Here is a 12,403-nt window from a genome sequence, read left to right as displayed (position 1 = left end):
GATTGCAACTAGAAAATGCTTGTGAAGCACTTTGAGCACTTGAAAGTGTTATACGTACTGCTATTGTTATTATTTATTTATTTATTTATTTATTTATTTATTACGCCTGGGTAAACATAAATTTCTTGAGTTAGTTACATCCCTGATGAGCCTGAGTTGCCTTCTGTGTCTCCAAAGCAGGCTTCCTCAAACTCGGCCCTCCAGATGTTTTTTGCCTACAACTTCCATGATCCCTAGCTAGCAGGACCAGTGGTCAAGGATGATGGGAATTGTAGTTTCAAAACATCTGGAGGATTGGGTTTGAGGAAGCCTGCTCCAAAGGAAGGAGTTCTACATCTGGGGCCAACCACAGAGAAGGCCCTAACCTTCATCTCCACATGGATCAGCACTCCATGGGATAGTGAGAAGGCACTCCTCTTCCAATCTCAAAGCCTGGGCCAACTGGTATGGAAAGAGGTGCTCCATCAAGTGTCTTAAGTCACTCTCGGCTTTGTATTTTAACATCCATATCTTGAATTGGACATACGACAATATAGGCAGCCAGTGCAGATCCTGTAGAACAGGTTTTAAATGGCTGTGCTTTGAAGTGCAAATCAGTACCCTTGTACCACCATTTTGCGCTAGCTGCAGTTTCCATACTGTCTTCAAGGGTGCGTTAAGAGTAGTCAAGAAAAGTCATCACAGCTTGCAAATTGGACTGACAAAATCACAATATCCCTTTCAAAGTGCATCCTATTATCTCAAAATAAGAGACTTCTTTCTCACAGGAATACGAGTTTGGAAATGTTACACCTCTTAATAGTTAGAACAATATAGAAGGACATTCCATACCCCAAAACATGTTTAGGAAATAATACAGGCTCTTTTTTCAATCAGTAATTTATTAAGCTAGTTTTTTAAAATATAAAATAAATAAAGTTAAAATGTATCAATACAATAGCCTAGTTTTAGAAAGAAAACTTTGTAACGGCAGAATATTAGTCAATACAGGAACACCAAAACTTTTTAGAGAATATATTCTGCAAGTATTGGTATGGCTTTACAGTTTTCAATAATAATACAAATAGCATGTGTGCAAAATCAATTATCAGTGACCAATGTCTAGGTAAAACAGATATCATTGTAAATAACAGAATCCTGACAAGTTATTATTCTTTATTAAATATTAACATAATTCATTAAAGCTATACTTTAAAAAAAGAATCCCTCTAATAATCAAATATATCTGAGAAGTGAGGAGAGTCAATTATAAAAACAAGCTTCACCAAAAGAGTGGTACAAGACATAGATGTGTCGTTTCAAAGGATTCACAATCAAATAGGCAAAATTCTGTTCATGGATATTGGATGAAGGGTAACAAAGGCCATGAGCATCCTAGAAGACGAAATATATAGCATTAATATAAGGAAGTAATGTGTGATACTAATTCATCTCGAACACTGCAAAGCCTGATTTACATGGGATTAAGCATGCACAGCTCTTTGGCTCTGTTCTGTTTGAATTTGGCTTGTTTCAGTAAACCACATGCAGGAGATTGGATACTATTGGGGCTCATCACATCAGCTCTGCACTGCAGGTAACCTGAAAAGATTATCAGCACAACTGGGCTGGAAGTTGCTTGGACTGGTAGTGGTCAGTTGTCTCACACTTCCCCTGCCCTCATTTCTGCTATATAAGGAACAGAGGCAGCTGAGGAGGAAAGAGGAGACAAGAGACTGCAGTTAATGGGAGAGTGCTGGCAGAACCAAGTCCAAAGCCAGAGCTGTCTCCATCTCTTAACAAGAACTGCTGCAGGAAAGGGGACCATGGAAGCATCCTTTCCAGGCAAATGTCACTCAGTGGAGAGCTAGGAATATTGCAGGTGAAGGTGCTGCGCTGTCGGTTGTGGGACTACAAGGAGCTCTACAACTGCACTGATTAATGTCTTTCAACAGCAGGGACAAAAGTACCGTATTGGCTTGAATATAAGCCTCACTTCCCCCCCAAAAAAAATTCCGACCATGAAAAGGTAAAGTGCGGCTTATATTCACGGCCTTACGGTGTGCAGCCAGGAGCATGGGGCAAACAGCACCAGGAGTGCGGCAAAGTGGCACCCGCCCTGCGCGTTGTCCCCCGTCCTCTCCCCTAAGGCCAGGAAGGGAGAGAGCGTGGAAGGAAGGAAGGGGAAAGGCTGCAGGCACTCAGCATGGCTCCCCGTCAGGAGGTCCTACACACGAGTAGGAATCCGGCAGAGACACATGCCCGGCTGGCATGTTCTCTCCCTCCTAGTCGATTGTTCAGGAGACTCAATGTCTTTCTCCAGCCCAAACATCACAGCGGCTGCAGCTGCGAGCAGACGATCTCGGCACTGTCCATACGGCGCTGGAGCACCACTGCCGGTAAACCACTATGTACAGCGCATATCAAGCGTCGCTACGTACAGCACATGCATGTGATGCCGCACATGCGCTGTACATAGTGGTTTGCCGCCGGCGCCGCGATCCTCTGCTCGCGGCTGCAGCCACAAACGGAAGATCCTCCACATGCAGCGGCGGCGGCGCAATGGCTGCTCGCACTGCCATGAGCCCCTGCAGGGTGCCTTCTTGTCACCGCCGCAGACATGGCACCCGGGGCACACCGCCACCCCCCCATTGCAATGCCACTGCAAAAGGTACCAACTTTTTGCATGCAAAAGTTACCAACCTGGCATCTGTAGGCACAGCTAGGAAAGACCCCCCTCTCTCTAGACAGCCACTGCCCGGCACTATAGACAATACTGAACTACATGGATTGATGGTCTGTGTTGGTATAAAGCAGCATCATATGTACTTAAAGCATAGCTGTCAACTTTCCCCTTTTTTTAAGGGAAATTCCCTTATTCCGAATAGGATTCCTCGCAAGAAAAGGGAAAAGTTGACAGCTATGACTTAAGGCTCACAGTACTATAAATGATAATAATGTTCACAGTGGATTGAAATCTTGAGAAATGGGTTGGGTTGATCATTAACAGAATGATGAGCCAAACATCATTATATAGCTATTATACAGTCCTATTCAGCAAAGTTTCCACTGAATTATAAAGGAATCTATCATTTTAAACAGAAAACCTTTTATCATCCTCTTTAACTGCAGGTGGGTGGTCAACCATTTGTTACATGATTTGCACTCTGGGACTAAGGTTAGATTCTCAGCTGCTGTTAAAAAATCACATAGCAAGAGTAACCAAGACAGCTTTCTTTCACCTGTGTCTTACGACTAGAATATTTGTCATTTTCTATTTCTTATTTTCGGATGCAGACTTAGATACAATGACTCATGGCTGGGTTCCCACAAGCACTTGATGACAGTGAAGAGAAATTTATCAAAGAACAACTCCAAAACAGAAGCGGGACAGAAATGCAACTGTATTCTTAAATAGATTTTCTGATCATAAGCACGATACCCAGTTTACCTTGGAAGATTGTTGTGTAAATAGAAAAGGTTACATCCAAATCTGCAACATCCACTTATACAATCACATCAAGACGGTCCTCAGATTGACCAAAGTAAGTTGTAGTAATGGATGCAATCAAGTGCTGTAATATATTGGATGCCAACATAGCTAAAAGTACAAATACCCATCGTAGTTCTCATTCTTAAAGTTTATACAAAAACTGAGAAAAAATAATTTTTAAATATTGCAGAAAAATCCTCATGGTTCAGCAAAAGTTATGCACTTCTATGTCTCATTGGTTTTGATGCGAGTGATCCTAGCACATGTTTACCTCTCCCATTCTGGCCATAAGAAGTTTGTTTCAATGTCTAAACTAACAAGTTAACAAGATTTAAAGGAGAAAAAACAATACAACAATAATTTCTAATAAAATTTATGTCTTTTTTGACAATGACGTCACCCATGTCAAATTATTGTTTTGAAATGTTCTAAAAATTTGAACTAAAGTAGTCAATAGATGCACAATTTTGTTGGATGACTTCTCAGCTATTTGTAAAGATTTTTATTTATTATTTTATCTTCAACAGGTCTTTGAAAGATTATGGTTATTGAAAGTTGCATTGTTTTGTAAATAAAATTTCCTGTGAATTTTTGTTCTTAAGTGCTTAGTGTTATAACAACAATTTCACACATCAAAATCAATGGGATGTAAAAGTACTTTGCTGTGGCTTGATCATGGCCAAACAGTGTTTGCTTGACTGTCTTTATTCATAATTTGCTTGAAATTTGTATCTGAAAATATTTTTCGTTACATGATTAGTACCCCTCCTCCTAATGAAATACTTACATAAGCGCAGACTTTAAAAATGGTAGATGTTATTTTTATTTCCTTAGTTTCAGGATCCTTTTGAACACTGAAATTCAAAAAAAGTATAAACTGTTTTAATAATGACATCTGGAATAGTCAGAATTTACAGTCCAAGATAGACTGTGTGGATTGGCAGCTGAAGGGTTAATAGAACACAAGATCATGTGAGACCTTCAGGATCAAAGAAGGAGCAGTAGAACAACAAGTAAAAACAAGAAACATAATAAAAAAAGAGAAAGGAAACCTTCCAGAAGAGAGTGGTCAGCAAGTGGGTGGGAAAATATTGAAAAATGTCACGGCAGCCAAGAGTGAACACGGCCTTGCTAAGGGTGTTACGGCTTTAAGCTGCGTTGGGAGATCTGAGTGGGGAAATGGAGGAAAAGGTGGAATTAAGAAATGAAAAGGAAAGGGAGGAAAATGACTCCAGAAGATTTTAGAGTACTTCCAATATGTTGTGAAACCCTTATTCCCAAGCTTCTTTTTGGACTGATGCTCCAACTAGCCATGGCAAGGGTGGGAATTCTGTATGTTGCTGCTCAATTTGTAGGTTGCTAGAATAGGATCACACTCATAAACCTTATTGGGTATGCTTCCTACCTGGGAGCCAGCTTCTATGCATATCTTTTGTGGACAAGGTTGTTCCTTATAAGATGACAAGGAATAGACTAGGCATTGCAAACTTGTTCTTTGCCCAGCCCTGCTTAGATCATATACAGTGGTACCCCGCAAGACGAATGCCTCGCTAGACGAAAAACTCGCAAAACGAAAGGGTTTTGCGAGTTTTTAGTTGACTCGCAAGACGAATTCGTCTATGCCTGTTTTTCGCAAGACGAATTCGTCTGGCGAGGTACCACTGTAAGCTGGCTTACCTTTTCGCTCTGGTCGGGAGGGGTGATGTCCGCGCCCGCCATTTTGGATCGACGGTGCATGCGCAGTCGATCCAAAATGGCAGAGGCGGACAACATCCCTCCCGACCGCAGCGAAAAGGTAAGCTCCGCTGCCGGTCGGGAGGGGGCCGTGGGATCGTGCCCAATGTCGGGCATCATCCCACGGCCCTCTCCCTCCTTCCCGGAGCCCCGCCGCTGCGTTTTAAGACTGCAACGATCGTTGCAGTCTTAAAACTCGGCGGCGCGGAGCTCCGGTGCCGGTCGGGAGGGGGCCGTGGGATCGTGCCCAATGTCGGGCATCATCCCACGGCCCTCTCCCTCCTTCCCGGAGCCCTGCCGCTGCGTTTTAAGACTGCAACGATCGTTGCAGTCTTAAAACTCGGCGGCGCGGAGCTCCGGTGCCGGTCGGGAGGGGGCCGTGGGATCGTGCCCAATGTCGGGCATCATCCCACGGCCCTCTCCCTCCTTCCCGGAGCCCTGCCGCTGCGTTTTAAGACTGCAACGATCGTTGCAGTCTTAAAACTCGGCGGCGCGGAGCTCCGGTGCCGGTCGGGAGGGGGCCGTGGGATCGTGCCCAATGTCGGGCATCATCCCACGGCCCTCTCCCTCCTTCCCGGAGCCCTGCCGCTGCGTTTTAAGACTGCAACGATCGTTGCAGTCTTAAAACTCGGCGGCGCGGAGCTCCGGTGCCGGTCGGGAGGGGGCCGTGGGATCGTGCCCAATGTCGGGCATCATCCCACGGCCCTCTCCCTCCTTCCCGGAGCCCTGCCGCTGCGTTTTAAGACTGCAACGATTGTTGCAGTCTTAAAACTCGGCGGCGCGGAGCTCCGGTGCCGGTCGGGAGGGGGCCGTGGGATCGTGCCCAATGTCGGGCATCATCCCACGGCCCTCTCCCTCCCTCCCGGAGCCGCGGAGCTGCGTTTTAAGACTGCAGCGATCGCTGCAGTCTTAAAACACAGCACCGCGGAGCTCCGGTGCCGGTCGGGAGGGGGCCGTGGCATCATGCCCGATGTCGGGCATGATGCCACGGCCCCCTCCCTCCCTCCCGGAGCCGCGGAGCTGCGTTTTAAGACTGCAGCGATCGCTGCAGTCTTAAAACACAGCACCGCGGAGCTCCGGTGCCGGTCGGGAGGGGGCCGTGGCATCATGCCCGATGTCGGGCATGATGCCGCGGCCCCCTCCCTCCCTCCCGGAGCCGCGGAGCTGCGTTTTAAGACTGCAGCGATCGCTGCAGTCTTAAAACACAGCACCGCGGAGCTCCGGTGCCGGTCGGGAGGGGGCCGTGGGATCGTGCCCGATGTCGGGCATCATCCCACGGCCCTCTCCCTCCCTCCCGGAGCCGCGGAGCTGCGTTTTAAGACTGCAGCGATTGCTGCAGTCTTAAAACACAGCACCGCGGAGCTCCGGTGCCGGTCGGGAGGGGGCCGTGGGATCGTGCCCGATGTCGGGCATCATCCCACGGCCCTCTCCCTCCCTCCCGGAGCCGCGGAGCTGCGTTTTAAGACTGCAGCGATCGCTGCAGTCTTAAAACACAGCACCGCGGAGCTCCGGTGCCGGTCGGGAGGGGGCCGTGGCATCATGCCCGATGTCGGGCATCATCCCACGGCCCCCTCCCTCCCTCCCGGAGCCGCGGAGCTGCGTTTTAAGACTGAAGCGAGCGAACAGCAGCGCTGCTGTTCGCTCACTGCAGTCTTAAAACGCGGCTTGGCTTGGCTCCGGTGCCGGTCGGGAGGGGCCCCCGGACTTTTTCCCCCATAGGAACGCATTAATTAAATTTTAATGCGTTCCTATGGGAAAAGGTGCCTCGCAAGACGAAATTTCCGCAAGACGAAGAGTCTTGCGGAACGAATTAATTTCGTCTTGCGAGGCACCACTGTATATCGGGGTGACCAACTCCCAAGAGACTGCGATCTACTTACGAGAGTTAAAAACTTGCAGTGATCTACCCCCTTTTTTGAGCTTTTTTGAGTTGTTGAGGTTTTTTTTAGGAAGAAGGAAGGCCCGTCTTTTAGGGGTTCAGGTCAAAGTTGTTTTAGGGAGGGGGAAAGCCCCTTTTTGGTGTGCAAGGCAATAATGTTGAGCTTTTTCTTAGGGGAGACAAAGTTGTTGAGCTTCTTTAGGGGAAGCCAGTGATCTACCACAGACGTCTAGTGATCTACCAGTAGATCACGATCTACCTGTTGGATGTACGTGATATATATGATGTCATTGCAAAGCTGAAACCTGCCCCAGAGCATCTTCCATGATTACACCAACAAGTAAAACAAGTAAGTAAATCAGTAAGTAAATCAGATTCACATTAAAAAAGCAAAAACACATTCACCTCACAAGTTCTTTATATAAAGCCTTTGTGGTTTCTAAGTATGGACCAAGTTCATCTTCATATTGACAAAGAGCTCCTCCAAGGCAAAGATGCTTAAAAAGACAGAAGAGAAATTCCTCACGATCTAAATGGCTAAATAAGTCATAGTGGTCTGAATCTTCCAGAAGAAGTACCTATCATGAGACAAAGAGGAAAGACAATGTAATATGGATAATGTTTTATATATTATATTACAAAAACACTCTATTTTGTATTCCCAGTGGTTTCTGTTTATATATACATACAATAAATTTGGTAATTAATTTGGGTATAGTTTTTTTTTTTAAAAAGGTATGCAGTGCTGCAGCAGGAATTCCAGACCACAATCTGGCCCAATCACTGACCAAACTGCACAGTTGCCATCAGCTTTGAAATATGTCAAAAGGAAGCCCCTGTGTTGCAACTTGAACGAGAATTAAAAAAACACAGTAACACGAGACCAAGAGCAAAATGATAAGAGTTTTAAAGAGCTTTAGTATTAAGCATGAACATTCCAAGGGAAATTCCTCCTAACAATGTAACAAAATATAATGCATGTAAATAGTCTCTACTAACCCAACATGGTAAGTATTCCAGTGAAGCCGAAGTGAAGAAACTAGTGAATATAATATCCCAACGCTATAGAATGGAACATGAGAGGTGTATGTGTGTGTGTGTGTGTGATGAATTTTAGCATTGCACAGGGCCCAAAATCCGCCACTGTCTTAAGTCCAGCAACATCTAGCAGGCTATTCACTGCTCTAGCACATCTTAAGTTATCATTCTTCCTCGGGCAATGTCTATATAAACCAGCCCACAAAACCAAGGGAGGTAACCATCAGTCAAGATGCAGTAGCATGTCATAATTTTATCACGATGAGCTTTTTTTTGGACATAAAAACACTTCCTGGACCTCAAGCAGGTTTTGACTTTGCAGAGGCAAAAAGGAACTGAGCAACTGAATTTCTTGTTCTGCACCACAATTGGTCAAAGGGAGGAGTAGGAGTACGCTCCAAGCATAAAAGGCTTGTATATTTCACAATTTGTAATAAAACTGGCTGCAAAATGCAGTTCTCTGAAACTACATGTTGACATCATCAGATGATAGCAAAATTGAAAGGAAATTGAGAAAAAAAACATTGGGATTTAGTGCTGTTTATGAACAAAAGATCCATATGGAGGCTATCAATATTAGCTGTGATAACTATGTGGTTGCCCTGGCAAGAAAAAGTGACTAATAAATTTAATAAATGATAATTAAACTATAAAATAATAATAGACAGACGACAGATGTTAACCACACTTGTACTAACCTTTCTTAACTCATCAGCAATGAGAATATCATCGTGATATTCATCAAAACACTTCACAATACTTCCACTTTCTCGAACAACCCCTTTACAGTATAATCGGTCAAAAAATGACATGGAAACTTGCTTGCACAGAATATTCTTGACATCAATTTTTCTCACACTGGTATCTGAAACATATGGCAGAAATCAAACAAACAATCACAACAGCATTTACGAATCTGCAAGATTATATTTTCATATCTGAACAAAGTGGCTTAATACTATCAAGGTTACATTTAAATTTGCAACACTTTAAACCTATTGAAATGTTTCCCAACTTACTACGTATGAAAAATATGACTACCTTTAGACCCAGTGTGGTGGAATAGGGTAGAGTTTGGTTAAAAGAAAGCAAGATAAATTCCAACACAATTACAAGCAGGTCACAAAGCATACAAAAGTTGGCAAACCCCCCAACTTGGTGCAGAATTCTTCCCTCTTCCCTAATGTCTAGTCCAGCACATGGTGAAGTTATTTTAATGTGAAGCAGCCAATAAAATGGCGCAGGCATGAGGAAATGCAAAATGTTGTGACATGAGGACACAGGGTAGGTGGAACTAGACACTATGGGGTGGAAGGGGGGTTACATGGATACACCATTTTCAACAGCATTCTCGTGTTCTTTGTAAGTACTTTAGTTCCATTCCCAGTAGGGTGGCCTTTGTAGGTCATTTATCTCTCAGTCTAACCACAGGCTAAAATGTTGCCCTGAGGAAGAGCAGTATGCAAATGTAACAAGCACACATTGGGCATGATCAGCTTAGAACTTCTGTTCACTGGACTGGAATGAATAGGAACTATTGCCCAATTTTCTCTTATGAAAATATTGCCCAATTTTCTCTTATGTTCTCTTGCCCAATTTTCAATTATGAAATAATTTTGAACAGCTCATATAAAATTATTTATTCAGTAGTATCAAAGCTGAGGAAACCACAAAAAGGAAGCAATAAAAATGTCAATGCAGAAGGAGGAACTTTTACTTGGTCTCCAAAAAATTAAAGGCTATCTTAAAAAATAAATAAATCAGGAACTCGTTTGAAGAGACTAAGATGAAAGGGAAACAGCTGACAATGCATTACTGTCTGCAAATGCAGGCGATAATGTTCACCATATAAATTTAATACATTTTACATCACCTTTCAACAGTAAACTGACCTAGAAATGTATTAACTGACCACAAACAACAGTAGGAATTTAAATAAAAGTTTTAATATTGTTACTTAATATTTAACAATATTTTAATATTGTTGATTGTCATTTTATTAATGTATCTTCATGCAACTTTGGTATAAGCTGTATTGTAAGGATCTGTATCCTGGAAAGCAATATATAAATAACCGCTACCAATCACACCATCATTAGAATCAGCAAGTCATTTTGCAGGGGGAAAGGAAAATGGATTTAAAAGACAAGTTGTCCCAAATTTATTATTTTTACCTAATGTAGTCCATTGTCCAGAAGGTGAAATCAATTTCAAATTGCTGTTAACCTCTGGATGATTAAAAAAGGCCTAGAAGTACAGAGTCAATAAAAATTGTCAGTTAAACAGATTCTATTATCTCATTTGATACACGCATCAAATAAGATGGCTTTGGCTTGATTTAACACCATAAAAGGGCCCTGCACCAGAGGTCCATCAGTCCTATGACTAGCCAAACATATGCCTATAGGAAGCCCACAAGTAGGACATGAGAACAACAGCCCCTTCTTGTTGTTGTTCCTCAGTGACATGCTGCCTCTGACCCATCAGGTGCTACATAGTCATATTAACTACCGGTAGTAACCATTGACAGCTTCATCCTCTGTAAATTTGTCTAATCGTCTCCAAATGTCTGAAATTCAAGATTGCTGACCAAATTAGGGTTTTCATTCATGGAACTACGGCTGCAAGTCACTCCACTGATAAAAGTCTGGAACGTGAGAAGGATTTATACCCATGTCTATTTATAAATGAGAAATGTCTGCCCAGCTGCTTCTGAGCAAACACAATCACAGTTTGCAAGTTCACACAGCGGTATAATTCTTCCCCTTAAAACACACACACACACACACACACACATTATAGGAATGACCTGTAGAAGCACTCTTGTGAACAAAAAAAAGTATTGTGGGAAATGAGAAACAAGGTTTTTTTAAAAAATAAAAATAAATAAACATGTTGTCTTACTTAATCTAATATAAATTACTAAGTAGCGTACATAAAAACAAGAAAAACACAACCACATTCAATCAAATATCCTAAAAACCAAAATTTAAAAATGCAACTGTATATCACAAATTAAACTGAACAGTCTATAAAACCAGGGTTGGAAACAGAGTTGTATTTAAAATAATGCATGCTGCTGTTTTGCCCTATTGTGCTTCTAGCCATTTGATATTTTAATGCTGCTTCTGTTTTAGTATTATTTATTAGACACCACTTTGAACATTTTAATCAAAATTCCAAAGTGGCCTATAAATCTACAGACTACCTCAAAAGCTGGAGGACTCTCTCATTCACTGGAGGTTTTTAAACAAGAGGTCGGATGACCATCTGTCTTGGATGCAACAGCTGCGATTCCTGGGGTCAGCCTAGATGACCCTTAGGTGCCCCTCCCAACTCTACGAAACCCACTTTTAAACTAATAAGCAAGATTTGGTTAACTACCATAATGAAATCATCCCTCTGGTAGACTTTGAAGTTCTGATCAAAGCTGAATGCCTGTGCAGCGATTCTGCCATCCATGGACCTGCGGGATGTAGAAAAAGAAGTCCGTCAGGCTTGTGTTCTTCACGTAATAATAATAAGCATGAAGGGATTCCACACTGGGGAAAAAGGATAACAGAATCTTTAACGTGGCATAATAATAATAATAATAATAATAATAATAATAATAATAATAATGCGATTTAAGCTCTGGGGCGGAGCTGTATGCCAGCAATTATTTGCTGAAAGATTTCCAATTGCAGCAGTGAAGCCTCTCGATTAAATCCTGATCCTGAAACGCAACTTGCCCTCCCACAGTCCTGAGGGCAGCCTCTCTAGCCAGAAGACTGACCCCCATTCTCTTGCATTTTCTCTTGCATTTCACCCCACTTTCCCCTCCCCCTTTCCTTCCTCCCCGCCCCCCGCCTGAGAACCCGCAGAAGGAATGGCCGCTTCTCCCCACCACTTGAGGAGGCGGTCTCGGATGTCCCTGCTCTCCAGCACTGGGAAGCTTTTTTGCAGGAGGTGATGGAAAGCGTAGCGGGGCTCCCCGCCTCCCTCTCCGCAGGCGGCCATCGCCGTTTCTGCAGGACGCGGGCGGTTCCCATGGCAACGCGCTCTCCCTGGCCGCTCAGCGTTGAACCCTTTTTTTTAAATCCCCCCAGGAAACAAGCAGCCAGGTGACAACGGTTCCGCTTCTGCAACGCAGGAGATTTAACATCTGCAGTCAGCTGGTGGGGAGAGGTAGGGAGCGGGGCGGCTGAGCTATTTTCTATTCATATTTAAGTGGATGGATATACTTCGCCTTTCAGGAAGTTTTGGTCGCTCTCTCTCAATGCATAAGCATATATGTGTGT

The 12,403-nt window shown here is 43.6% G+C and overlaps 1 protein-coding gene across 1 annotated transcript; it reads right to left on the bottom strand.

Annotated features, from left to right (window-relative positions):
• Positions 1-773: 773 nt before the first annotated feature.
• Positions 774-12,161, bottom strand: CFAP300 (cilia and flagella associated protein 300). Its single transcript, XM_033146173.1, has 7 exons — positions 12,010-12,161; positions 11,508-11,589; positions 10,298-10,370; positions 8,822-8,988; positions 7,491-7,663; positions 4,260-4,326; positions 774-1,374 (listed from the first exon to the last, which is right to left on the bottom strand). Exons 1-7 carry the CDS (start codon positions 12,120-12,122, stop codon positions 1,243-1,245), a joined length of 807 nt encoding a protein of 268 aa, XP_033002064.1. The 5' UTR covers positions 12,123-12,161; the 3' UTR covers positions 774-1,242.
• Positions 12,162-12,403: the final 242 nt, after the last annotated feature.

This window comes from Lacerta agilis, chromosome 4 (genome assembly GCF_009819535.1).
Source record: "Lacerta agilis isolate rLacAgi1 chromosome 4, rLacAgi1.pri, whole genome shotgun sequence".
Classification (NCBI taxonomy): Eukaryota; Metazoa; Chordata; class Lepidosauria; order Squamata; family Lacertidae; genus Lacerta; species Lacerta agilis.
Note: the sequence above shows the minus strand (reverse complement) of the source record. Positions and strands in the feature narration are given on the sequence as shown.